At 51.9% G+C, this 27,387-nt stretch overlaps 1 protein-coding gene across 6 annotated transcripts in view; it reads left to right on the top strand.

Annotated features, from left to right (window-relative positions):
• CHDH (choline dehydrogenase) overlaps positions 1-27,387 on the top strand; it is a 178,399-nt gene that overhangs the window by 88,083 nt on the left and 62,929 nt on the right. For 5 of the 6 annotated variants that reach the window (XM_085624629.1, XM_085624628.1, XM_085624626.1 and 2 more), the window contains exon 2: positions 1,894-2,676. In XM_085624629.1, the coding sequence (XP_085480755.1) occupies positions 1,959-2,676 (718 nt within the window). In that variant the 5' untranslated portion in view covers positions 1,894-1,958. Of the gene's footprint in view, positions 1-1,143; positions 1,164-1,893; positions 2,677-27,387 lie in introns of those variants that run through there. The other variant, XM_085624630.1, reaches the window with a different exon arrangement.

Raw genomic sequence — 27,387 nt, 5'->3', positions numbered from 1 at the left:
TATTTGTCTCTGGGTGACGTTAGTACTGTTGGCCAAAAAGTTTGGGCTGGGTTGAAAATCATTCTATTGACATGCAGTCGGTTGATCTTCAAGAGCTTCAGTGTGAAGTTTGCTCAAGTTATTTGAACTAATAATGCGGATGCTCTGCCTATGTTTTCCTTCACTTTGACCCAATCCATTATGATATTACAGTTTATAGAAAGACTGCAGTAGACCCAAAACGAAATCCAGCTTCTCTTGCTACATCTCTCAATGCGCCTGCATTTGGAGAATAACATTATCTTTGGGATCATCTTTACCCACCATCCAAGATAAACACATTTCATAGACCTCCATCTGCCCACTCTTCCACCAAACCTGTGCCACCCTCTGATACATTTTCAGTGACTTTACTGGGATCATATGCATCTCGCGGATAATTGGCCGAGACTTGGCTATTGCCACCTTGTGCATCATCGCTCTTTCCTACATAGCCTTCCTTTCAAGAAGGGGTCTGAACTGGTCTTCTGCGTAGTCTATTTGGAAATCTTTCTTGTCTTTCACTATATCCGTTTCTTTTTCTTGGATGTTGTAGATGTGAAAAGCTGTGTACCTACACTAGCTTGTGAAGAGTGACCTCATGGGGTTGGGGGTGAACTTATGAGGGTCGATTGGATTGGGGGTATGGGTACAGAGCAGGGAAGCAGAAGGTTTCACTGCTGATGCGATTCTTGTCTTGGAAAGGTTCACAATTGATTTGTGCTGTACTGGCCATCCAATGCTAAACTTCAGTTTAACACCTGGTTGTAGTAAAATAGTCCTGCACCGAACACACCCCAAGGATGCTACTTAGATTGATGGCAAAGTCCTCAGAAGGCATTCTACTGCACGCTCCCAAAAACCTTCATATGAAGATTTGATTGTTTTTCAAGCTTTGTCCAGTTTGCTGTCTCTTTAATATGTTCAATCTAGAGATGTAGCATTAACCACTTTGTGACCCAAAATGCCTTCCAATGCAGGTGCGCTAAGAAGAATAGTTTAACCTTCTGCTGCGATTGCTTCTATGAGTGACTGTGGAACTATCAGGCAGTCAGCCTGTCTTCTGGTTCTGGGATGATCCCAGCATTCCTAACCCTATAGTTAAGGATCTTGGAGTAGATGCCTCGTCTCATGTTTCAGTTGAGGTGAACAGTCTCTTAAATTTTGAAGTTTGTCCTCCACGTAGTGGTTGTAGTGTCTGGATTTCTCACCTCTTTTCCCTAATTCTGACACAGATGTTACAGGCATGCTTTTCTTTGTTTCTCATTACCGTTGTCTTGCAGTTGATTATTACCAGTCACAGTGTTGTCCTACCTCCAACCATCTCATTGTTTATGCCATATTTCCAACCTGTTGAAGGTGACATTGGAATCCATTCCTCTTATTACCACTTTACTGCCCTCCTGCAACACACACATTTTGGGTCTGCACTTTGAGTCTGTTCTAACTGTGCCTACTGAAACCAAAAATATTATATCCCATAACTGAGAATTCTTTTGCTCTGTCACCTTCTCACCATACATTGGCATCTGTTACTTAATGGGTTGTGCTTTAAATGTGTAAGTTATGTGTATTAGATGTCTTGTGCTATTTATTTTCACTGATTCTCTTTCTCACAGTCCTAGACTTGATGTGAAGTCCTTTAGTTAATACTAAAAATGCTGGGAATTGAGTCTGTGGTCTCAACCCCTTCTCATATTTAGCCTGGTCTAACTGTCATCTGTAACCTGTTTACTTTCATCTAAAGGCTTACCAGAGCTTTGTAATCATTACCATTTATGCTGTTTTTGTTTGAGCAGTGATGCATACACCGTTGGAGAAAGACACTTTTCTGGCTTGCTGTTTCTAGTCTAATTGGGATTTTTCATGTTTTAGGTAAATGCTCCGTCAAGGATAGGCGGTGAAAGCGGCCGAAGACCAGAAAATAGGCATAATTAAAGATGTTGCATTTATGCAAACCAATTCACAAATGCTGTACTGGTGTAGTCAGCAGGTTCCATCGAATAAAGCACAGTCGGCACACATTCCAGAGGTTCAGTGCCTATGCAACGCAAACCTCTGAAAACAGAGACTCTTACACATACGTCATCGTTGGAGCCGGCTCTGCTGGTTGTGTTTTAACAAACCGTCTATCCGAAGACCCAGATAATTCAGTCCTTCTTTTGGAAGCAGGTCCTAAAGACACTTTTCTAGGTAGCAAACGATTATTGTGGAAAATTCATATGCCGGCAGCCTTAGTGTATAATCTCTGTGATGACAGATACAATTGGTATTACGAGACTACACCACAGAAACATATGGATAACCGAGTTATGTACTGGCCCAGAGGAAGAGTATGGGGCGGCTCCTCTTCCCTCAATGCCATGGTATATATACGTGGACATGCTGAGGACTACAATCGATGGGAACGAGAAGGTGCCCTTGGATGGGACTATGACCATTGTTTACCTTATTTTAAGAAGGCACAAACTCATGAGCTGGGCCCCAACTTATACAGAGGTGGAAGTGGACCCTTACATGTCACACGAGGCAAAACAAATCATCCTCTTCATCGTGCTTTTATTGAGGCTGGTCAGCAAGCGGGATATCCTTTTACTGATGACATGAATGGATTTCAGCAAGAAGGATTTGGATGGATGGATATGACTATACACAAAGGTAAGCCCAAAATTATTCCTTTTTACTAACTGTATGTGGTTACAGCAACTTATTTCAGGAAAGTTCAATCAGAGGCATGCTTCTATCAAGCCGTATATATGAGCCACAGTAGAAAGCATGAGTTGTGGTAGAAGTCCTTTTAATTCTGATTTGCAGTGGACAAATTAATCAAGTTCCTTCATTTTCAGCTGATTAAACTAACTGGATTCCCCTCATCCTCACAGGAACATAGATGTTTGTGGTCCCCACGCTTTTAGACTCTGTGAAGTAAGAAAAGCGAGTAAATGTAAATTTGTTTGTTCCTAAGTACCCCCTACAACTGACGACCCTTGTGCATTGCCTAGCTTACAGAAGTAGGATACTCCTTGGTGGGTGTGTTCTTATTAAACATGTTGGACAGGCCTCACAGACGGCTTGCTCCCTCCCCGCTCGACAGGGCCCGAACTCCGGCCCACCTGGCATATCCCCGCGACAAGCACCTGTACGCCGTCTCCCGACGGACCCTCTGCCCTCGGACCCCTACTCATCACGGGGTCCAGCCCCACCGGCTTCCCCGGCCGGGCCAAGACGCCATCTTGGGCCCTGCACCACGCGGCCGCATGGCCTCCCCTCGACCCTAACCCCGGGCCTGGCCGGCCCCGACATCCCGGCACCACCATCCACCCAGGAGGTGAGCGGACCACTTGGCAGGTCAATGGGAGAACGAAGTGTCAAGGGCTCTCCCCCGCCAGGTGCCGATCGCCCCCAGCTCCCCCAGGCACTGGCTCCACCCCCTGCTGGGTGTCTGGACACCTTCATCCCGGACCCCCCGACCTCCAAGTGCGAGGGTCCGGACATCAAAGGGCACCAGCCCTATAACTGAGGCAGCTCCGGAGCAGGAAGGAGTTGTATCCTGGAGTCGAGAGACACCGAGTGAACTCAACCCTGACGGTCTACTGGCGCTGCCGTAGCCCGCTCTTGTGAACCATCGTCCTGCCTGCTGGCGCTGCCGCGGCCTTCTGCAACCTTCATCTTCCTGGGACCTGCTGGCGCTGCCGCGGCCCGTTGTAACGACCATCCTCACCGGGACCTGCTGGCGCTGCCGCGGACCGTACATCTTCCGGGGACCTGCTGGCGCTGCCGCGGCCCGTTGTATCGACCATCCTCACCGGGACCTGCTGGCGCTGCCGCGGACCGTACATCTTCCGGGGACCTGCTGGCGCTGCCGCGGCCCGTTGTAACGACCATCCTCACCGGGACCTGCTGGCGCTGCCGCGGACCGTACATCTTCCGGGGACCTGCTGGCGCTGCCGCGGCCCGTTGTATCGACCATCCTCACCGGGACCTGCTGGCGCTGCCGCGGACCGTACCACCTAACCACCAAGCTCGAGGATTGTGAGCTCATCATCATCTCATCCGAACTACCTGATTGGTAAATAGACTGACCCGCTACCCCCTTCCCTACCTTACGAGACTCTAATCGAGGGGACCCCTGAGTCCAGACCTCCTTGTATCATTCTACCGTATCTTAAATAAGTGCCTATAAAGAACACTGAACCTTATCCGTGTGTGATATCTGTCTGTGGGGGGGAAGTTACTTGTCTGTACGATCGCTGGAGACGGCTCTCCCCGGAGACCTCTCCCCCTGACCCCGGCCGGCCCTCCCGGTCCGTCTACCTTTTCTAACATTGGTGGCCAGCGGCGCGATCCGAATCAACGCGTAATCGTACAGAAAGTAGCTCACCCCACGACATAAGCACGATGTCGACCAAAGATAGCAGCTCCACCGAGAAATTCCAAATGGAGAAATTAGAAGAATACAACCACCGCGAACTGAGACAATTTTGCATAGAACTTGGCATTGCTACCACCGGCCTGAGTACCAAGGATGATCTAAAGCGCGCTCTGGAGTCATGGACAGAAACGGGGGTCACAGGACCCTCCGACCAAACCAGCGTCACACCAGAGGGGAACGCCACGGCTCCCGAGGAGCGGGGAACGGGCCTCCCGCAAGAGGAGATCCGAGAAAGAGACAGAGTCAGATTACACGAGTTGGAGATGGCACGACTCAAGATGGATGGGGAACTCAAGTTAGCTGAACAGAAACTCAACCTCGAGCATATGCGGCTTCGAGAGGAACGAGAAGAAAAGCAGAGACAGAGAGAGCTGGAAGAGAAAAAAATAACGCTCGAGCACGAGCGCCGACTAGCGGAAATAGAACTGCGCAAACAGAATAAGGAACTGGGGGTGCCTGAGCGACCACACACCCCGGGGCCAAGTGAGAAAAAAGTTCACATCCCCAAGGATGTTGTCCGCGAATATGTCCGAGAAGACGACATACAACAGTGGTTTAAAGCCTATGAGATCGAAATGACCTCCCACCGGATCGACCGGAGTGATTGGGGAGCCGGACTTTGGGGGAGATTTATCAACGAGGGTCGCGATGCCCTGCTGCAGCTCCCCGATCACCAAATGTCGTCCTACGACCACATGAAGGCTGCCCTCCTCACCCGCTACGGCCTCACGCCCGAGATGTACCGCCAGAGGTTCAGAGATTGCACCAGGATCCCAGGTACAACTTGGGTAGAATACGTGAACTATTTCAGCCGGGCATTCGAAGGTTGGATCAAGGGAAGTCAGGTCACCACCTACGAACAACTCTTCAACCTTATGGTATGGGAGCACCTGTCAAACAACTGTTTCGTCGAGCTCAGGCAGCACCTACTCGACAGTAAGCTGACTGACCCCCGGCAGCTCGCCGCCGAAGCTGACCGGTGGGAAAGCACCCGAGTGGGCCGGAGAGGGCCCCACGACCAGAACAGAGGCAACCAAGGCCAGCACCGTCCTCGGGGAGGAGGAGGGGGCCAGGGGCGAGGGAGAGACGCCTTACCAGCAACACCCGTGGCCAGCACCCCGCCTCCGGCCGGCCGGGGCAACCCCCCGTTGCGGCCTGGGTACCGAGCCAACGTCACGTGCCACCGGTGCCAGCGACTAGGCCACTACGCCAATGACCCGAACTGCCCGCTAAACCAAACACCCAAGCCCCGCCAGGTAGCGGCCGCTGCCCTAGGGGAAGAGCAATCATCGGAGGGACCCGAAGAGTACGAGCCGGCCCAGCAAGGGTGGGAACCGGCCGCCATGGTCCTGGCATGCCTAGGGGGAAGAGACATGGTTCCGCGGGCTCCCCTACCCGCCAACACCAGAAAATACGGTCAGTGGGTGACCATTAATGGACAGAGAGCCGAAGCCTTGCGTGACACCGGCGCCAGCGTGACGGCCGTCCGCTGTCATCTGGTGAAGCCCGAGCAGATCCTGCCGAACATTCTCTGCCCCGTCCGCTCGGCAGATAACTCTGAGAGTATGTGTAAGATGGCCTGCGTCCCGTTTGAATGGGGAGGGGTCTCCGGCCTACTGAAGGTGACGGTCCGGGACGATGCCCCCGTGGACTGCCTCCTGGGGAATGACCTCGAGAGTTCCCCGTGGGCCACCGTCGAGAAAAGAGAGCACCTGGGGATGCTGGGCCTCCCGGACTGGGCCTGCATAACCACCCGATCCATGGCCGCCCGTGCCACCCCCCGATCAGAAGAAACCGAATGGCCAGCACCTCCGCCCCCGGTTGCCCCCGTAGAGGACAACGGCGAGTCCGACCTCCCGGACCCGACTATCGAAGAAGACGCGCCACACCAGGACCTTCCGGATCTGGCTCAGTGGCGTCAAGAGGGGGGGCCCACCCAAGAACAGTTCCGCCAGGAACAAAAGACCTGTCCCTCCCTCGAGGGACTCCGCCAACAAGCCAATACCCAAAACGCCGGGGACACCACCGGAACCCACTGGGTCTACTGGGATAACGACCTGCTCTACAGCGAGCAAAGAATCGCCGAGCTGGGGGCCGGTCGAGTTCTGGTGGTACCGCTCCGCTTCCGAGACTTTCTGCTCAACCTGGCCCACGATGTCCCCCTGGCTGGACACCTGGGCCAGGACAAAACGTACAGTCGCCTGGTGACCCACTTTTTCTGGCCGAAAATGAGGAATGACGTCCTGAACCACTGCCGATCTTGCCCCACGTGCCAAGCCAGCGGGAAGAGTGGTCGGAAGCTGAAGGCCCCTCTGCAACCCTTCCCTGTGGTCACCACCCCGTTCGAGAGGGTGGGGATAGACATTGTGGGGCCTCTGGACCCCCGCACGGCACAAGGACACAGGTTCATCTTGGTACTAGTGGACCATGCCACCCGCTACCCCGAGGCGGTGCCCCTACGGACAGTGACAGCTCCGGTGGTTGGCCGGGCCCTGATGGGGATCTTCTCCCGGGTAGGCTTCCCCCGAGAAGTCGTCAGCGACCGAGGTACGAATTTCATATCTAAATACATGAAGTCCCTCTGGCAACAATGCGGGGTCACCTACAGATTCACGACCCCCTATCACCCCCAAGGGAACGGACTAGTGGAGCGTTTTAACCGCACTCTCAAGGGGATGATTGGGGGATTGGAAGAGCCTCTCCGTCGCCAGTGGGATGTACTGCTCCCGTGCCTCCTCTTCGCCTACCGGGAAGTTCCCCAGAAGTCCCTCGGTTTTAGCCCCTTCGAACTCCTGTACGGGCACCCTGTGCGAGGGCCCCTCAGCCTAGTCAAGGAAGGTTGGGAGATGGCCCCCTTAACGACCCCTCCAGACGTCTTCAAATACGTCCTGGCCTTACGAAACCAGACCCGGCGCTTCAGGGAGATGGCCAAGGCGAACCTCGAGGCCAGCCAGGAGGACATGAAGAGGTGGTATGATCACAATGCCTCCTCCGTTGAATTCGAGCCTGGGCAGCAAGTATGGGTGATGTCCCCCACCGAACCATGTGCCCTGCAAGACAAGTGGACGGGCCCCTTCAAAGTGGTCGAGCGTAAAAGCCCCGTCACTTACCTCATCGACATGGGGTCCCCCCGGAACCCCCTGCGGGTCCTCCACACCAACCGGCTCAAACCACACTTTGTGCGCTCCGAACTGAGCCTCTTGATGGCTACAGACAGTGGTACAGAAGAAGACTCCGAGCCCCTCCCGGATCTCCTAAAGACTCAGGAGAAGGACGGCTCCGTGGATGGGGTCCGGCTCTCTGACGCCCTCACTTCGGAGCAACGCCAGGACTGCCGGGACCTCCTGCTGCAGTTCGCTGCCCTGTTCTCCCTCACCCCCGGGGTCACCCCTTGGTGTTTGCACGACGTAGACACCGGGGACAGTCCCCCTGTCCGGCACCGGGCCTACCGCGTACCAGATCGGGTACGGGCCTGCATACAGGAGGAAGTGGCCAAGATGCTCACGATCGGGGTCATCGAGCCCTCGGACAGTCCCTGGGCCAGTCCGGTTGTATTAGTTCCCAAGGCCGCTGCCCCCGGCACCGCCCCTGAACTGAGATTCTGCGTCGACTACCGGGGCTTGAACGCTGTCACCCGGACCGACGCTCATCCCATCCCCCGAGCAGACGAGCTGATCGACCGGCTGGGGGCCGCCCGCTACCTTAGTATCTTCGACCTAACGGCGGGCTACTGGCAGATCGGCCTCACACCCAGGGCTCAGGAACGGTCAGCCTTCTCCACCCCCGATGGCCACTATCAATTTAAGGTCATGCCCTTTGGCATGAAGAATGCCCCCGCCACGTTCCAACGTCTTGTGAACCAGGTCTTGGCGGGGCTCGAAGAATTCAGCGCTGCCTACCTGGACGATATCGCTGTATACAGCCGCCACTGGTCCGACCACCTCCGTCACCTCCAAGAGGTCCTCCAAGCCCTCCAGCGGGCCGGCCTCACCATTAAGGCCGGCAAGTGCCAAATTGGCCAAGGGTCTGTGACCTACCTTGGGCACCAAGTGGGAAGCGGGCTGGTGGCCCCACTACAACTTAAGATTGCTGCCATCCAGTCCTGGCAGCCCCCCGTCACCCAGACCGAGGTCCGAGCCTTCTTGGGGCTCACCGGCTACTACCGGCGGTTCGTGAAGGACTACGGCAGCATCGTGGGGCCCCTCACGGGTCTCACATCCAAGAATCAACCGAAGCGGGTCAACTGGACTCCTGATTGTCAAGCGGCCTTCGAGGAGCTGAAGGCCGCCCTGTGCACCGCCCCGGTGCTCCAGGCCCCCGATTACAGTCGGGAATTTGTAGTGCAGACCGACGCCTCCGACCACGGCATCGGAGCCGTCCTCTCTCAGTTGAACCCCGAAGGTCATGACCAGCCGGTGGCCTTCATCAGTCGACGTCTCCTGGCCCGAGAACAGCGTTGGAGCACCATCGAGAGGGAGGCATTTGCAGTAGTGTGGGCCCTCAAAAAGCTCCGACCCTATCTCTTCGGTACCCACTTCCGGGTACAAACCGACCATCGACCCCTGCAATGGCTGATGCAGATGCGGGGGGAGAACCCAAAACTCTTGCGCTGGTCCATTTCCCTGCAGGGAATGGACTTCACTGTGGAGCACCGACCAGGCCAAGACCACGCCAACGCGGATGGCCTGTCCCGCTTTTTCCGCCTCGACGAAGAGAGTCCCCAAGGAGATGGGTGACTCTCCCCGCCTTCAGCTGGGGGGGACGCATGTTGGACAGGCCTCACAGACGGCTTGCTCCCTCCCTGCTCGACAGGGCCCGAACTCCGGCCCACCTGGCATATCCCCGCGACAAGCACCTGTACGCCGTCTCCCGACGGACCCTCTGCCCTCGGACCCCTACTCATCACGGGGTCCAGCCCCACCGGCTTCCCCGGCCGGGCCAAGCCGCCATCTTGGGCCCTGCACCACGCGGCCGCATGGCCTCCCCTCGACCCTAACCCCGGGCCTGGCCGGCCCCGACATCCCGGCACCACCATCCACCCAGGAGGTGAGCGGACCACTTGGCAGGTCAATGGGAGAACGAAGTGTCAAGGGCTCTCCCCCGCCAGGTGCCGATCGCCCCCAGCTCCCCCAGGCACTGGCTCCACCCCCTGCTGGGTGTCTGGACACCTTCATGCCGGACCCCCCGACCTCCAAGTGCGAGGGTCCGGACATCAAAGGGCACCAGCCCTATAACTGAGGCAGCTCCGGAGCAGGAAGGAGTTGTATCCTGGAGTCGAGAGACACCGAGTGAACTCAACCCTGACGGTCTACTGGCGCTGCCGTAGCCCGCTCTTGTGAACCATCGTCCTGCCTGCTGGCGCTGCCGCGGCCTTCTGCAACCTTCATCTTCCTGGGACCTGCTGGCGCTGCCGCGGCCCGTTGTAACGACCATCCTCACCGGGACCTGCTGGCGCTGCCGCGGACCGTACATCTTCCGGGGACCTGCTGGCGCTGCCGTGGACCGTTGTATCGACCATCCTCACCGGGACCTGCTGGCGCTGCCGCGGACCGTACATCTTCCGGGGACCTGCTGGCGCTGCCGCGGCCCGTTGTAACGACCATCCTCACCGGGACCTGCTGGCGCTGCCGCGGACCGTACATCTTCCGGGGACCTGCTGGCGCTGCCGCGGCCCGTTGTATCGACCATCCTCACCGGGACCTGCTGGCGCTGCCGCGGACCGTACCACCTAACCACCAAGCTCGAGGATTGTGAGCTCATCATCATCTCATCCGAACTACCTGATTGGTAAATAGACTGACCCGCTACCCCCTTCCCTACCTTACGAGACTCTAATCGAGGGGACCCCTGAGTCCAGACCTCCTTGTATCATTCTACCGTATCTTAAATAAGTGCCTATAAAGAACACTGAACCTTATCCGTGTGTGATATCTGTCTGTGGGGGGGAAGTTACTTGTCTGTACGATCGCTGGAGACGGCTCTCCCCGGAGACCTCTCCCCCTGACCCCGGCCGGCCCTCCCGGTCCGTCTACCTTTTCTAACAAAACAGAATATAAACTGCTTTCCATTTAGAAGGACGTTATTGGATGCCAGAAATGTGAACTATTATATATGAGACTACATATCATATCATGAAAGGGAGCTTGCTACCAAAGTTACTGATCTTGTGATGCCCCTCACTCTCATGAGTTGGGAAACCCTTTAGGTTTTAAAAAGAGCCCTCACCCACAAACACTAGTTAATTGCATGCTTCATCAAAGGATTACCACCGGGGTAGGCTAGCTCAACTGGCTGTTGTACGTCGCTTTTCCTGCACTTTTTAAAGTAGTTTCCCCACAACCTCTCTCCCATCACTGTTCCTTCACTAACTTCCCATAATTTTTTCTCTCTGTTACGGTCTCTGAGTTAGTAAAAAAAAAAGTCTGTTGACGACACTCAATCCTTCCCTTTCACTCTTTCTGTACCTACTACATTCTCTGTGTGCCATTTTTTCTCCCTCGTTCTCCACCCTTTAGGTGCTGGTCCCATTCATGTAGCCTGTAAGAAAGTCACCTGTGTAGTCAAGTTCTATCATACAGATTGGTTTTATGCGTGATGCTAACAACGGTATGCATTTCCATAAACCTAGGTGCATGTGGGACCATGCAAGGCCTAATACCAGATTGCTGCTAGGCTTACAGGTGGAGTAACATAAGGATCTCCCCTGAACTTTGTTTTTATTAAGGTAGGTAAAAGTATATATTGTGGGTACAATTGTGTTCATTTATGAAAATGATTGCCTATTTAATTAGCACCATGGAATGCACTAGTGTTTGGGTTGAGTCATTCAGATGTAAGAGACTTGAATAGGTGTCCTAACTCTATCACCCTTTCAGATGCAAGAGTAATATTTTACTGAACCTAACCCAGCCCTGCCAGTCTCTCTGAGGTGACTGACGGTGGCCAGAACCAATTGGTTTTCACTGACTGGTCTAGCATGAGATTTAATCCGACCTAGCCCTTCCAGCTTTCTAGAGGAAAATTCATCATATGATTAATCCTTGTCCAGTACTATTGGCCTTTCATAGGTGACCCTGGTTTGTGACTGTCAGTCCTGCCAGCAGTAATGCACCCCACCTCGAGGCGACCGACTGGGCTCCAAGCATTTCCTTGTGGTCTTGCCAGCATCCTGGTATGTTCCATCACTTTTCAGTGGAGTCCTCTGCGTATCCACTGCTGGTTATAAAAGCCCACACTTTGCTTGTCGGGCAGTTGGTGAGCCTGAACTTGTGCACCTTGTTCTCGGGTAGTGCCGGCAGTTTATCTCTAGTGTTCACTGGATGAATGGTGTCTTGTACCAAAGGTGCAGCCATTTTAAAACACCACAGAGACAGACTAATATCCTGAGAGGCATAACATGGGCACCTTTTTTTTTCTTTTCTTTTTTTTTTAACGTGATTGGTCTTGTTTTTCTTCTCTCCAATCAATACAGTGATACGTTTAAGCACAGAATTAAGTTCTGGGCAAAATTAAACGTTTGAATTCTTTTTTTCATGTGTCTTTTGTGGGGTGGGATGGCACATTCTGTGAATAGCAATCCCCACCCTGAAGCTGCCCTGGGATTTGTGCTGATATCAGTTCCTGATTTTGAGGCATATCACACCACATCTCCGTTGTAATACATAGTTCATGGGTCAGCTGGGATACCATGGGATAAGGTTGTAAAGCTGATAGAAATGTTAATGCCCCTCAATGCTTTGCTTATTATTCTCTTGCTTATGTCCTAGGTGAAATTTCTGCCCCAGCATGAAAAGGCTTTGCATTGATTATGACCCAATAGTATGGATTATAAATGTATTTAGGTCCTCAAGCTGCCTTCTTTGAGGACATAGCAAACACAACAAGATGATGGGCGGAGTGCTGAAGCTTTTAAACCACTCGCCCTCAGTCAAGAGATCTAGGTTTTAATCCATCGTTGTTATGCTCACTATGCCACCCCAGTTTCGACCCAGCCATGTGGAAATCAGTTTTGACCCTGCTCCTTATGGGAACAGCCCAGCCTGAACTGCCATGCCAGGTCCTCCTTGGACCGTAAACAAGCATCCTGGGACCAGTTTCAGGGTATCACCCCTCATCAGCAAGGCTAGCTTGAATCCAGTGGCACAGCGTGCAAGGGACCCCCGTCTGGTCACTAAGGGCGAACATAGCCTGGCCTGGCAGTTTGGGCTGGACTGTTTCCCCCCACCCATCACCCCTCGATATATGAATCTGGCAGGAGTGGTGCCTCCCAATGGTCCGCCCACCTCAAGCAGCCGCGAGTTGGAGGTCCCCTTTGAAACCTGCCACTACCCCTGGTTGATGGAAGATTGCTTGAGCCGGGTGGCTGGGGACGATGTTGCGGCCATCTATGGAGCCGTGCGCTGGAGGCCTATGGTCTCGCAGTGCGAAGCTGGAGCCAACAAGCAGGAGCGGTGGCTTGTCGCCGGTGCCCTGATCAGGGTGCCTTTGGAGGGACCCAGAAGAACCAGAGCAAGTGTGGCCCTTCTGCGGTGAGTACCATGCTGTGAGCTCGTCGAGAGGCCCGAGGACAGAGGATTTGGCGGGCCACGTGAAGGGGCGGGCCCATCCTGAGGCGCCCGGTGCCTGGGGGGTGCCGGCCCAGGGGCCTTGCTCCAGGACATGGCCCTGCGAGAGTGCCGTTGGGCATTGAGACGGCCTAGGAATAGTAGCACCGCAGATGGGTACCAGATAGCTGACTGCCCCACCTGGATGGCAGTGATATCCCCTTGTGCCTGTCGGGGAGAGCGGAGCGTGGGAGTGCAGCTGGCTGGGATTCGTGCCTCACAGCCTGCGGCTAGGATTCATCGGCCTTGGGCCCAACGGGACCCAGTGGCATGCACTGCCTCATCCTTTATTGCCCAGTAAGAAGAGCCAAAGAACCGCATCACCCAGGGGAGCAGCATATATTTCCGTTGGGCCTGATGCGCATGCGGTTGTAGCCTGCTGCCTCTCAATGAGAACCTGTCAGACAGTCCCATAATGTGAAATTGTGGGGGAAACAATGCACCTTGAGCACCTACTGGAACTCTTGTCAAGGGCACTGCGAGCAGGCTTTTCCTTGATAGGCTGACTGCGAGAGCCAATGGCTGCAAACAGAGCAAAATCCCCCGCTTCCCCTCCGTTTGAGACATGCTTCAAAAGCCTCATCCCCCGTGCCCATCGAGGGGAGCCCCCCCCCCTCCAGACGCAGCCTCCTGGTCCCCGAGCTCCAGTAACTAAAAGAGGGCATACAGCTTCTGCTTGCTGAATTTTGCAAAGATCTTGCATCGCTTCGGCAGTACTTCACCAGGGCCCTCACCGACCACGGCCAGCCCTTGCCGCAGATGGACTCTCCCCTGGCAACAGTGGAATCGACGGTAGCGGACCATGCTTTGAAAAATGTGGACCTTAGGATCCGCATAGAGAAGTTGAAATGGGTGCAGACAACACTCCACGACAAGATCGATGACCTCAAACTGCTTGAGACGTAATAATATAAGGATCAGGGACATGGCATCTATCATCGCCCAGGCGGACTTGGAGGCTCATGGCCAGGCACTTTTTGTGCACCTCTTGCAGCTACCCGAAGCCAGCCCGTGCTCCTAGACTGCACTTGTTATCTGCCTACCAACAGCAGAAGAATATAGCCCCTGGACACCCTCACCAGAGTACACTGGTCTACAAGCTGCCCGACAACAGGAACCAAGGGTGTTCTGAGGAGATCAAATCTCCATTTACCAGGACATGTCTGCCCAAATGTTGGATGACCGGAAAGAATAAAAAGATGTCACGCAGCATTTGCAAAATAAAAATCCGTACCGGTGTGGCTTTCCACTCTGTATCCACTTCACTTTCTAGGACAACAGTATTGTTGCCAGCACGCTAAAGGTAACTCTCAAAGCACTGGGACTGCTGCCCCCTCTTGACATGGAGTCCCTTCACGAGCCCGGAGACCTTGCATTGGTGGATGTGGCGGGGGCGATTCGAGCTTCCAACCCATGTGACAAACGAAAAAGAAAGCATGCAAACCGCGGTGCCAGGCTGATAAGGACCGTCGCTCACCTTCATCTGACAAAGATACTCCGCCCTGAACTTTTTCTTGGCGCATGGGAGAGCACAAATATTCAACACTTACTGGTGACCAGATGGCAAATTCTCTACCTCCTGCTGAACACTGATTTAATTCTATAGAGTCTGACTGTGAGTACAAAGAGAGGGGATGGGTTTTCCAGGAGCCTGCCTTTACTGCATTGGACTACCTTCTTGTTTTTTCAGATCCTTGCTTTGGCCATCCCTAGCGAGAAGGCTATAGGCCACGCAGTTCACAGAAGGTTAGTTTGGTCATTTCGATGCTCTTCTTTATGCCTATGACTTGTTTATTATTGTTATTTAGTTCTTTCCTGCTTTTACTGATCATATGTGTGCCAAGTTCGAGATGGGGATTCACTCCGTACATTAGACCTCCCACATGTGCCATTTTTTCTCCCTCGTTCTCCACCCTTTAGTTGCTGGTCCCATTCATGTAGCCTGTAAGAAAGTCACCTGTGTAGTCAAGTTCTATCATACAGATTGGTTTTATGCGTGATGCTAACAAGGGTATGCATTTCCATAAACCTAGGTGCATGTGGGACCATGCAAGGCCTAATACCAGATTGCTGCTAGGCTTACAGGTCGAGTAACATAAGGATCTCCCCTGAACTTTGTTTTTATTAAGGTAGGTAAAAGTATATATTGTGGGTACAATTGTGTTCATTTATGAAAATGATTGCCTATTTAATTAGCACCATGGAATGCACTAGTGTTTGGGTTGAGTCATTCAGATGTAAGAGACTTGAATAGGTGTCCTAACTCTATCACCCTTTCAGATGCAAGAGTAATATTTTACTGAACCTAACCCAGCCCTGCCAGTCTCTCTGAGGTGACTGACGGTGGCCAGAACCAATTGGTTTTCACTGACTGGTCTAGCATGAGATTTAATCCGACCTAGCCCTTCCAGCTTTCTAGAGGAAAATTCATCATATGATTAATCCTTGTCCAGTACTATTGGCCTTTCATAGGTGACCCTGGTTTGTGACTGTCAGTCCTGCCAGCAGTAATGCACCCCACCTCGAGGCGACCGACTGGGCTCCAAGCATTTCCTTGTGGTCTTGCCAGCATCCTGGTATGTTCCATCACTTTTCAGTGGAGTCCTCTGCGGATCCACTGCTGGTTATAAAAGCCCACACTTTGCTTGTCGGGCAGTTGGTGAGCCTGAACTTGTGCACCTTGTTCTCGGGCAGTGCCGGCAGTTTATCTCTAGTGTTCACTGGATGAATGGTGTCTTGTACCAAAGGTGCAGCCATTTTAAAACACCACAGAGACAGACTAATATCCTGAGAGGCATAACATGGGCACCTTTTTTTTTTCTTTTCTTTGTTTTTTTAACGTGATTGGTCTTGTTTTTCTTCTCTCCAATCAATACAGTGATACGTTTAAGCACAGAATTAAGTTCTGGGCAAAATTAAACGTTTGAATTCTTTTTTTCATGTGTCTTTTGTGGGGTGGGATGGCACATTCTGTGAATAGCAATCCCCACCCTGAAGCTGCCCTGGGATTTGTGCTGATATCAGTTCCTGATTTTGAGGCATATCACACCACATCTCCGTTGTAATACATAGTTCATGGGTCAGCTGGGATACCATGGGATAAGGTTGTAAAGCTGATAGAAATGTTAATGCCCCTCAATGCTTTGCTTATTATTCTCTTGCTTATGTCCTAGGTGAAATTTCTGCCCCAGCATGAAAAGGCTTTGCATGGATTATGACCCAATAGTATGGATTATAAATGTATTTAGGTCCTCAAGCTGCCTTCTTTGAGGACATAGCAAACACAACAAGATGATGGGCGGAGTGCTGAAGCTTTTAAACCACTCGCCCTCAGTCAAGAGATCTAGGTTTTAATCCATCGTTATTATGCTCACTATGCCACCCCAGTTTCGACCCAGCCATGTGGAAATCAGTTTTGACCCTGCTCCTTATGGGAACAGCCCAGCCTGAACTGCCATGCCAGGTCCTCCTTGGACCGTAAACAAGCATCCTGGGACCAGTTTCAGGGTATCACCCCTCATCAGCAAGGCTAGCTTGAATCCAGTGGCACAGCGTGCAAGGGACCCCCGTCTGGTCACTAAGGGCGAACATAGCCTGGCCTGGCAGTTTGGGCTGGACTGTTTCCCCCCACCCCTCACCCCTCGATATATGAATCTGGCAGGAGTGGTGCCTCCCAATGGTCCGCCCACCTCAAGCAGCCGCGAGTTGGAGGTCCCCTTTGAAACCTGCCACTACCCCTGGTTGATGGAAGATTGCTTGAGCCGGGTGGCTGGGGACGATGTTGCGGCCATCTATGGAGCCGTGCGCTGGAGGCCTATGGTCTCGCAGTGCGAAGCTGGAGCCAACAAGCAGGAGCGGTGGCTTGTCGCCGGTGCCCTGATCAGGGTGCCTTTGGAGGGACCCAGAAGAACCAGAGCAAGTGTGGCCCTTCTGCGGTGAGTACCATGCTGTGAGCTCGTCGAGAGGCCCGAGGACAGAGGATTTGGCGGGCCACGTGAAGGGGCGGGCCCATCCTGAGGCGCCCGGTGCCTGGGGGGTGCCGGCCCAGGGGCCTTGCTCCAGGACATGGCCCTGCGAGAGTGCCGTTGGGCATTGAGACGGCCTAGGAATAGTAGCACCGCAGATGGGTACCAGATAGCTGACTGCCCCACCTGGATGGCAGTGATATCCCCTTGTGCCTGTCGGGGAGAGCGGAGCGTGGGAGTGCAGCTGGCTGGGATTCGTGCCTCACAGCCTGCGGCTAGGATTCATCGGCCTTGGGCCCAACGGGACCCAGTGGCATGCACTGCCTCATCCTTTATTGCCCAGTAAGAAGAGCCAAAGAACCGCATCACCCAGGGGAGCAGCATATATTTCCGTTGGGCCTGATGCGCATGCGGTTGTAGCCTGCTGCCTCTCAATGAGAACCTGTCAGACAGTCCCATAATGTGAAATTGTGGGGGAAACAATGCACCTTGAGCACCTACTGGAACTCTTGTCAAGGGCACTGCGAGCAGGCTTTTCCTTGATAGGCTGACTGCGAGAGCCAATGGCTGCAAACAGAGCAAAATCCCCCGCTTCCCCTCCGTTTGAGACATGCTTCAAAAGCCTCATCCCCCGTGCCCATCGAGGGGAGCCCCCCCCCCCCCTCCAGACGCAGCCTCCTGGTCCCCGAGCTCCAGCAACTAAAAGAGGGCATACAGCTTCTGCTTGCTGAATTTTGCAAAGATCTTGCATCGCTTCGGCAGTACTTCACCAGGGCCCTCACCGACCACGGCCAGCCCTTGCCGCAGATGGACTCTCCCCTGGCAACAGTGGAATCGACGGTAGCGGACCATGCTTTGAAAAATGTGGACCTTAGGATCCGCATAGAGAAGTTGAAACGGGTGCAGACAACACTCCACGACAAGATCGATGACCTCAAACTGCTTGAGACGTAATAATATAAGGATCAGGGACATGGCATCTATCATCGCCCAGGCGGACTTGGAGGCTCATGGCCAGGCACTTTTGTGCACCTCTTGCAGCTACCCGAAGCCAGCCCGTGCTCCTAGACTGCACTTGTTATCTGCCTACCAACAGCAGAAGAATCTAGCCCCTGGACACCCTCACCAGAGTACACTGGTCTACAAGCTGCCCGACAACAGGAACCAAGGGTGTTCTGAGGAGATCAAATCTCCATTTACCAGGACATGTCTGCCCAAAGGATGGCTGACCGGAAAGAATAAAAAGATGTCACGCAGCATTTGCAAAATAAAAATCCGTACCGGTGTGGCTTTCCACTCTGTATCCACTTCACTTTCTAGGACAACAGTATTGTTGCCAGCACGCTAAAGGTAACTCTCAAAGCACTGGGACTGCTGCCCCCTCTTGACATGGAGTCCCTTCACGAGCCCGGAGACCTTGCATTGGTGGATGTGGCGGGGGCGATTCGAGCTTCCAACCCATGTGACAAACGAAAAAGAAAGCATGCAAACCGCGGTGCCAGGCTGATAAGGACCGTCGCTCACCTTCATCTGACAAAGATACTCCGCCCTGAACTTTTTCTTGGCGCATGGGAGAGCACAAATATTCAACACTTACTGGTGACCAGATGGCAAATTCTCTACCTCCTGCTAAACACTGATTTAATTCTATAGAGTCTGACTGTGAGTACAAAGAGAGGGGATGGGTTTTCCAGGAGCCTGCCTTTACTGCATTGGACTACCTTCTTGTTTTTTCAAATCCTTGCTTTGGCCATCCCTAGCGAGAAGGCTATAGGCCACGCAGTTCACAGAAGGTTAGTTTGGTCATTTCGATGCTCTTCTTTATGCCTATGACTTGTTTATTATTGTTATTTAGTTCTTTCCTGCTTTTACTGATCATATGTGTGCCAAGTTCGAGATGGGGATTCACTCCGTACATTAGACCTCCCACATGAGCAGAGATCGCCCTTACACTTTTCTATGACTACTCTAAACATCATTCCCTTCAATATTCAAGTCCTAAATACTCTGCTTCAGCACAAAGCATTGACAAATTGGCTACACCAGAAGGAAGTAGACGTGGCATTCCTATGGGATATACATCTCCTCTGAATCAATCCGACATCGCTGTAGCCATCCCGGACGGCTACAAGATCACCCGCAGGGACCGCACCAACAGAGTAGGAGGAGGGATCGCCATCGTCCACAGGAACACGCTTAGAGTCTCGACCAACACCGACGACACCCTCAGCACCGCCGAACACCTGCACTTCCAGATCCACACCGATACCAACACCACCCTCTACAGACCCCCCCCCCGAGCCCCCCCCCCCCCCGGACCCTGAACGAAGTTCACCGACTCCATCGCCGACTTCGTCAGCACACACGCCCTCGCCTCCACGGACTAAATCCTCCTCGGGGACCTGAACTTCCACCTCGAGAACGACGACGACACCAACTCCACCACCTGATCGACAACCTCGCCAACCTCGGACTCACACAATTCGTCTCAACACCCACCCACTCTGCTGGCCACACGCTTGACCCCATCTTCTCCGTAAGCTCCCACGTCACCTTCAGCCACACCACCGAACTCCACTGGACCGAACATCGCTGCATCCACTTCACCTTCCGGAAAGCCACCACGCACCCCCGCATCCAACAGATACCTCGCTGCTGCTGGAGCAAAATCACCGAAGACCAGCTAACCCTCGCCCGGAGCCCACCGTCTGACCCTGACACCGCCGCCCGCAACTACAGACAGTGGATCGACGACTGCGCCAACACCATTGCCTTGCTCAAGAAACCCTCCAACAGCCACACCAGCAAGAAAGCCAGCTGATTTACTGAAGACCTCCAGGCCTCCAAGCAAACCTGCCGAAAGCTAGAGAAGAACTAGCACTGTGAACGAACACCGGACACCTACGCAGCCCACAAGAACGCCACCCGCAGACACCATCACCTCATCAGATCCGCCAAAAGGGCCTCCTTCAAAGACCGTCTAGACAACAACGCACACAACAGCAAAGAGCTCTTCAACATCGTGGAGGAACTCTCCAAGACCAACGACATCCCACCTTCGCAAGACCTGTGCGACTCGCTGGCCACCTTCTTCCATCGCAAGATCGCTGACATCCACGACCGCTTCAAGGCCACGACCACCCCGACAACCACTGAGATCTCCGCCCCCACGACCAACATCCGCACCAACCGCCTGCTCTCCTGGACCAACATTAACGACGACGGCACCATCAAGATCATGAACACCATCCACTCCGGATCTCCGTCAGACCCATGCCCACACCACATTTTCAACAAAGCAAGCACCGCCATCGCACCCCATCTCCGGAAAGCCATCAACATTTCCGTAGAGACAGCAACCTTCCCGGAAAGCTGGAAGCACACCGAGATCAACGCCTTACTCAAGAAACCTACGGCGGAGCCCAAGGACCTCAAGAACTTCCGGCCCATCTCCCTGCTCCCGTTCCCGGCGAAGGTCATCGAGAAGACCGTCAACAAACAACTGATGCGCTACCTCGAGGAGAACAGCATCTTGGACCCGTCCCAGTCCAGGTTTCGCCGCAACCACAGCACCGAAACTGCCCTCATCGCCGCCACCGCTGACATCAGGACCCTGCTAGACAACGGAGAGACCGTGGCCCTCTTCGTCCTGGACCTGTCAGCCGCCTTCGACACAGTATGCCACCACACACTACGCACACGCCTCCACCACACAGGGATCCAAGAAAAGGCCCTGGACTGGACCACCTCCTTGCTCTCTGGCAGAACACAGCATCCGCCCCCCCACCTTCCGCTCCGAAGCCACCAAGATCATCTGCGGTGTACCCCAGGGCTCATCCCTCAGCCCATAGCTGTTTAACATCTACATTGCACCGCTCTCCCATGTCACCCGACTGCACGACCTCAACATCATCTCTTACACCGATGACACCCAGCTTATTCTCTCCCTCACCAAGGACCCCCACACCGCCAAAACCAACCTCCACGAAGGAATGAAGGCTGTCGCCGAATGGATGAGGAACAGCCGACTGAAGCTGAACTCGGACAAGACGGAGATGCTCATCCTCGGATCCACCCCCTCGGCCTGGGACGACTCCTGGTGGCCGACCGCACTGGGAACAGCTCCAACACCCAACGACCACGTACGCAACCTTGGGGTTATCCTCGACTCCACACTCTCCATGACCATGCAGGTCAACGCCATCTCCTCCTCCTGCTTCAACACCCTCTGCATGCTCCGCAAGATCTACAAGTGGATCCCCACCGAAACTGGAAGAACTGTCACCCAGGCCCTCGTCAGTAGCAGGCTGGACTACGGAAATGCCCTCTACGCTGGAGCCTCGGCAAAACTCCTGAAACTGCTTCAATGCATCCAGAACGCCTCCGCACACCTGATCCTCGACATCCCTCGCCGCAACCACATCACACCCCACCTGAGAACTGCACTGGCTCCCCGTCAACAAGAGGATAACCTTCAAGCTCCTCACCCACGCACACAAGACACTCCACAACACCGGACCTGCGTACCTCAACAGACGACTCCGCTTCTACACCCCCACCAGCCAACTTCGCTCCGCTGACCTCTCCCTCTCCACAGTCCCTCGCATCCGCAGAGCGACCTCCGGCGGCAGATCCTTCTCCCACCTCGTCGTCAAGACCTGGAACACCCTCCCCATCCACCTACGGCAGACCCAAGACCAGCTGACCTTCAGAAGAGTCCTCAAGACCTGACTCTTCTAGCAGTAGCAGCACTCCCTCTCCCCCCCCCCCCCCCCCCCAGCGCCTTGGGACCCTCACGGGTATGTAGTGCGCTTTACAAATGCTATGATTGATTGATTGAATATGAAACACCTCCACTCCTACTGGTACCCTACACAGTTTCATTCATCTTACACTTGCAAGTCTCAGTGGGGGTGGCCAGTCTCCTCCGATGGGACCTTTCCTTAAAATTAGGTAGCACATACAGAGATCAGTAGGGACGACAGGTGGGAATACATGACATGTTTCGTTCCACCCAGATAACCATAGCCTCCACATACTGCCCCAACGGCGACAGGGAAGAGTTCTACTCTGGTTTATTTCCGTCGATCTCCCTTTTTGTGAAGGGCGATGTTTTGATAGGTCCACAAGATGTACTCCCGTCTCGACTATTTCTTAGTCTCTCAGTCCCTACTTCCCAGGCTCGTGGACATTAAGATAGATGTTCATGCCCTGTCTGACCACACCCCAGTGTGGCTATTAGTAAGCCCTATTGTCCCACAGCTACCGTGGGTCATCAGGGTGACTCGGCACTCCAACACTGCATTAAAAATGTAATTGAACACTACTTCACCAAAAATGACACCGGTGAGGTGTCCCCGGCGACCCTATGGGACGCTGCAAAAGCAGTCGTCGGAGACGAGCGCCTCTCTCATACTGCAGCATTTAAACAAGCAGGCAAACTCTGCAGACAAGATTTGGAAACACAGATACAACAGGCCGAGAACAGACGCAGAGAAGGGGGATCACATAGGACCCTACGGGATTTGCAACATCTCAGGAGCGTACTCGAGCATATCTTGATGAAGGAAGCAGCCAAGAAGCTGCTCTACATTAACCAAAATTACTATGAACGGGGGGGACAAGTCAGATAGGCTCGTAGCCCATAAATTACGCCTACGTACCACACACAATCACATCAGGGAAATCAAAAATGGAGAAAGCTGCCTTCAACAAGAGACGGATGACATAATCTCGGTCTTTCACCACTACGTCTCAACTCTCTACCAAGCCCAACATTCGGATGACCAATATCAGGATGACCATCTCCTTGCCTACACTCCCCCCGGATAGATATGAGGAGTTGAGCCTCCTCAAAGAGGACATTAGCCCGGACAAGGTCCAGGCAGCAATCAGTAATCTCCCTTCCTGTAAAGCTCTAGGCCCAGACGGGTATTCGTCTGCATTCTATAGAGCCTATGCCTCTCTACTAATAGAACCACTACTGAAGGTGTTCAATTCTTTCCTGTCATCCGGAGCAGTCCCCGATTCCATGGTGGAATCCCATCTTACTGTTCTCCTAAAACCTGGCAAACCACCTACACATTTCTCTTCATACAGGCCTGCTGTGTTATTAAATTGCGACATGAAACTATTTGTATCGATCCATGTAGCTCATCTCCACCACATATGGCCTTGCAGGTCCACAACAATCCTGTTTTATTCGTAGTAGGCAGGCAAACAACGACACACGATTGGCAGTGGCACTCATGGAGGTGAGCCGATGGCTCTCCTCTCTCTTGACGCCGAAAAGGCGTTTGACAGGGTGGACTGGGCATACATTCAAAGGTACTAGATAAAATTCATCTAGGGACCAAAATGAAAACCTTCATTCCAGCCAACTTACAGAAATCTACAGCCAAACCCAAAATTAACTCTTCTTTTTCCCTGACAGTCACACTCACTAGAGGTACCGAACGGGGGTGTCACCCAATCCCCCCCCCCCCCGACCCCTCACCGTCCTCGCTTGTCTTCACCTTCATAATAGAACCCTGCAATCCATGGCATGACAATAGATGACCGGGAACACAAATTGCCCCTCTTCGCCCACGACATACTGTGCTTTATTACTGACCCAGACCCCACCATCCTGGCACTATGGAGGGAGTTAGACTGATTATCCCAAGTGTTGGGCTTCAGAATCAATTTCACCAAATCACGGGGTATGGGTGTGGCAGATTCACAGAACATCTAAGGCACCCCCACTCAGAGAGGTGGCTCCCAATGGGAAACATCAGCGATAACCTACCTGGGGGTTCAACTCACACCATGCACAAGTGACATCTACAATGGTAATGTCCCTCCTCATCTCACCTCCCTTTTCAAGGGCCCCTACAGGTAGGGCAAGCTGGAGGTGTCCTGGCTGGGCAGGCTTAATAGCCTTAAAATGAACTTCATGCCTTGACTATTGATGATCTTTAAACCCTCTCCTTCCCCCAAGTGACTCGATAACAGATTTGTAACAAAATGCTTGACTTTGTGTTTGTCTGAGAGTGGCATGGGCATCCTTCTTTAGATCTAGGGCTTAGGGAGGCTTGGGCCTTCCTCATGTCATTACATACATCCTAGCTGCAAAACTCTGCCACTCACTTGACTGGAACCTTGTCCCCGATGGCAAACCATGCGTGCAGGTCGAACAGGCCTTCTCTTTAGTTCCCTCGTCTCGGCTCCTGTGCCTCCCCTCGGCAGCTTGGATGGATGGTCCCCAACAACTACTGCTGGCATCTACACTTTTAGTGCATTGGCAGGAGGTGCAGAGGAGACCGACTTTTGTGATGTACCCCTTCCCACTTACCCCTTGGCACATAATCCAGACTTTTCCCCCGGGCGTGGACAACCCCAGTTGTTTTAGTTGGGATCAAGGACGCTCCCCCACCTAGCCAGACTTTTACATCGATGGGTATATAAGGTCACTGGCGTTTGGTCGAGAAATATGCGCTGAACAGACAGGACACATACCAGCTTAGTCAGGCACTACACTAGGCGGGTAGCCTCCCAACAGACTTAGCTTTACAACAGGAGGATACTGCTGTAGAAGCCCAGTACCTTAACAACATCTGCCACAGAGACATATCATGGCTGTATCAACATATCTTGAACCCACCTCCCCCTCTCTCCCATGCTTATGTGCTGCAATGGGAGAAGGCGTTAGCTCCCCATTTGTCATCTGAGATTTCAATATCTATCAAGCAGAGAGCCTCCAAATCTTCTATCTGTCTTGGATACAAGTAGAGTGCCTATAAAATATTAACACATTGGTACCTCACACCCGTTAGACTCATCAAGATGTTTGGGTGTTCTGACTGGTGTTTGTGAAAAGTGGCATGTTCCTATTCAACTGGTGGCATGTCCAGTAATTCAAACACTCTGGGACGAGGTCCTTCACGCGATGCATGCCATCACTCATGTCTTGCTGCCACACGATCCGCTTATGGTCCTTCTGGGGGACCGGGGGGAGGGGGCGGATAGACTACCCCACTATGACTCCCCAGGGGCGATTATTCTCTCCTCTACTATTTGCCGCGTGGTTGAGCGTGGCTCAGATCACATGTGGAAGCAGCCACGGGCACCCTCACTGAACGTGTGGTGAGAAAAAGACCTGGTTAATTTATGAAATGGACAAATGAATGACGATTATACGAGAGAGGGTGGCCAAATTCAGTGCAACATGGTGCCCATTCACCACTTACATACGTACGACGGCAACAGAGGTTGCTGTGGTGCAGATCAGGGCATACAAATTCTCCCTACCTCCACGGATAGAGTAATTTCACAGATACACGCACATGCACTCATCATACGCTTGGGCCCATTTCACTAACATACACTCGGATTACTCTATCAGTGCCAACCATGGAGAGAGAAACCTCCTAAACACCCTGCATCTGCAGTAAGGTCAATGCGATCAAATTGATTCTGTCCTGAGTCATGATTTAAACAACAATAATCAAACATAAGTATTCAATAAACAACAAGAAATAACCACCAACACTGTATTTGAAATAATGATACTTTATCTAAAATTAGTTCAAAGAAAGTCAATCAAAGCAAAATCATTATTCTCATAATTACCTATTCTAGCTAAATGTCATAAATGGGTCAGGAAAGGTCTCTCAGTAGAAATCTCCCGAGTCGCCGTCCTCACAGCATCGATCCTCACCAACGCAGGTTTGGGAAGAAGTGGCCTCAAAAATCCCGAATGCAAAGACACGGACCCTCTCTAGTCTAGTATATTTATAACAAATCTTACAAAATAAAGCAACATAAAATGTCCTAAATTTCCGTTGAGCCGCTGAGCAGAGCGAGCAGGAAAGGATGTAGCATCACTACATTTGGAAAATCTCCGCTCAGAAAAATCACAAAAATAAAAAGACGGAAGAAGGAAACTCGAGTTTGCAAATGTTACTTTTGTAAATGCTCTTCCTCGGAACCATAGCGAAACCTCCACTGTAATCACAAAGTTCATTGTGGCTCTCTTTCCCTCCAAGGTTACTTGGATGTTTGCCTGGAGTCGCTGTCATCACGGAAACTTTCAAAACTCCAGCAGAAGCCATAGTCATGTGACTTTCAACAAGGCCTCTCGTCATCTCATATTCACTCGAGCACAGGCTGTAAATGTCAACCATCTTTTCTTAGGCCAAAACGAACCATCTTAATCAAAAGAAACACAAACAACGTTACTACATCATCGCAATGATTAAACAGTGTTAATTCCCACTAATACCCTTATGTGTATGTAATTAACTAGCCTTCTGCAACATATTTAAGCATTAGTACACGTTATTTCAAAAGCATTTTGTGCTTAAAACAAACAGCACTTAGCAACATTCATTTAATTAAACCTGCACATTATTATTAAGCAACATATATGCATTCCCACGTGTAATTTCTCTTGTTAATCATGTTGGTTAGTCAGAATTTTCACACAAAACAAATAATTAATGATTACAAATTAGTATTTTAATTCTCTACATATAGACAAAACTGGAGCTTAAAAACCCGATAAATTTTCAACAGAAAACTCTGCTCCAGCAATCCCCCCTTTGGTGATATTATCACCAAACAAACAACCCCCAAAAAATTTTTTAGTCCCATTTTAGGAGAAATTGAAAATATCTTTTTTCTCACAACACTACACACCAGACTCTTTCATCATCCCTCTTCGTTTCCAAGTAAACACTCTCCCTCAATTCTTCTAATTCTATTTCTTGTGGATCTCTTTTTGACCTCTTTTGTTTCTTTTCAATATTTCTTTTAATTAATCTCTTTTTCCCTCCCCTGTTTTTACAACACAAACACACCAATCTTAGTATCAATAAAGCAACAATCACACATGTCAAAGGAAACAATATCTTACCTATAATAGTACTACCTATCTTAGCAATAAAACTCTTAACAGCAACTATTTTATTAGCTATTTTGGTCCAGATACTTTCAGCTTCCAGTGGTACTAATTCTTCATGCAAATCAGTAATATTTTTGATATAGACCTTCAGGTCTTTACTTTCGTCAGGAATGTAAGTGCAACAATGTTGAACTTTCAGCATTCCACAAACTCCACCCTCCTTGGCCAATAGAATATCAAGGGCAAGTCGATTTTGCATAGACATGGCACGTACGGCAATCATCTCCGTATTCACCAAAAGAAACCCTCCAGCGGTACTTGTCGATAAGCGATCCACCACTGTTGACAATTTCCGAATTCCTTATGCATTCAAAGAAATTCCCACTGCTGGAATTAAAGCTCCAAAAATATCACCTACAATTTCGGACCAAGTTTCTCTCTTAAAACGTGTTAATAAATTAATATGTTCTACATCTTCTATTCTAT

The sequence above is a fragment of the Triturus cristatus genome, chromosome 9 (genome assembly GCF_964204655.1).
Source record: "Triturus cristatus chromosome 9, aTriCri1.1, whole genome shotgun sequence".
NCBI classification, from domain to species: domain Eukaryota; kingdom Metazoa; phylum Chordata; class Amphibia; order Caudata; family Salamandridae; genus Triturus; species Triturus cristatus.
The sequence above is the reverse complement of the archived record's forward strand: the minus strand, read 5'-3'. Positions and strand labels throughout refer to the sequence as shown.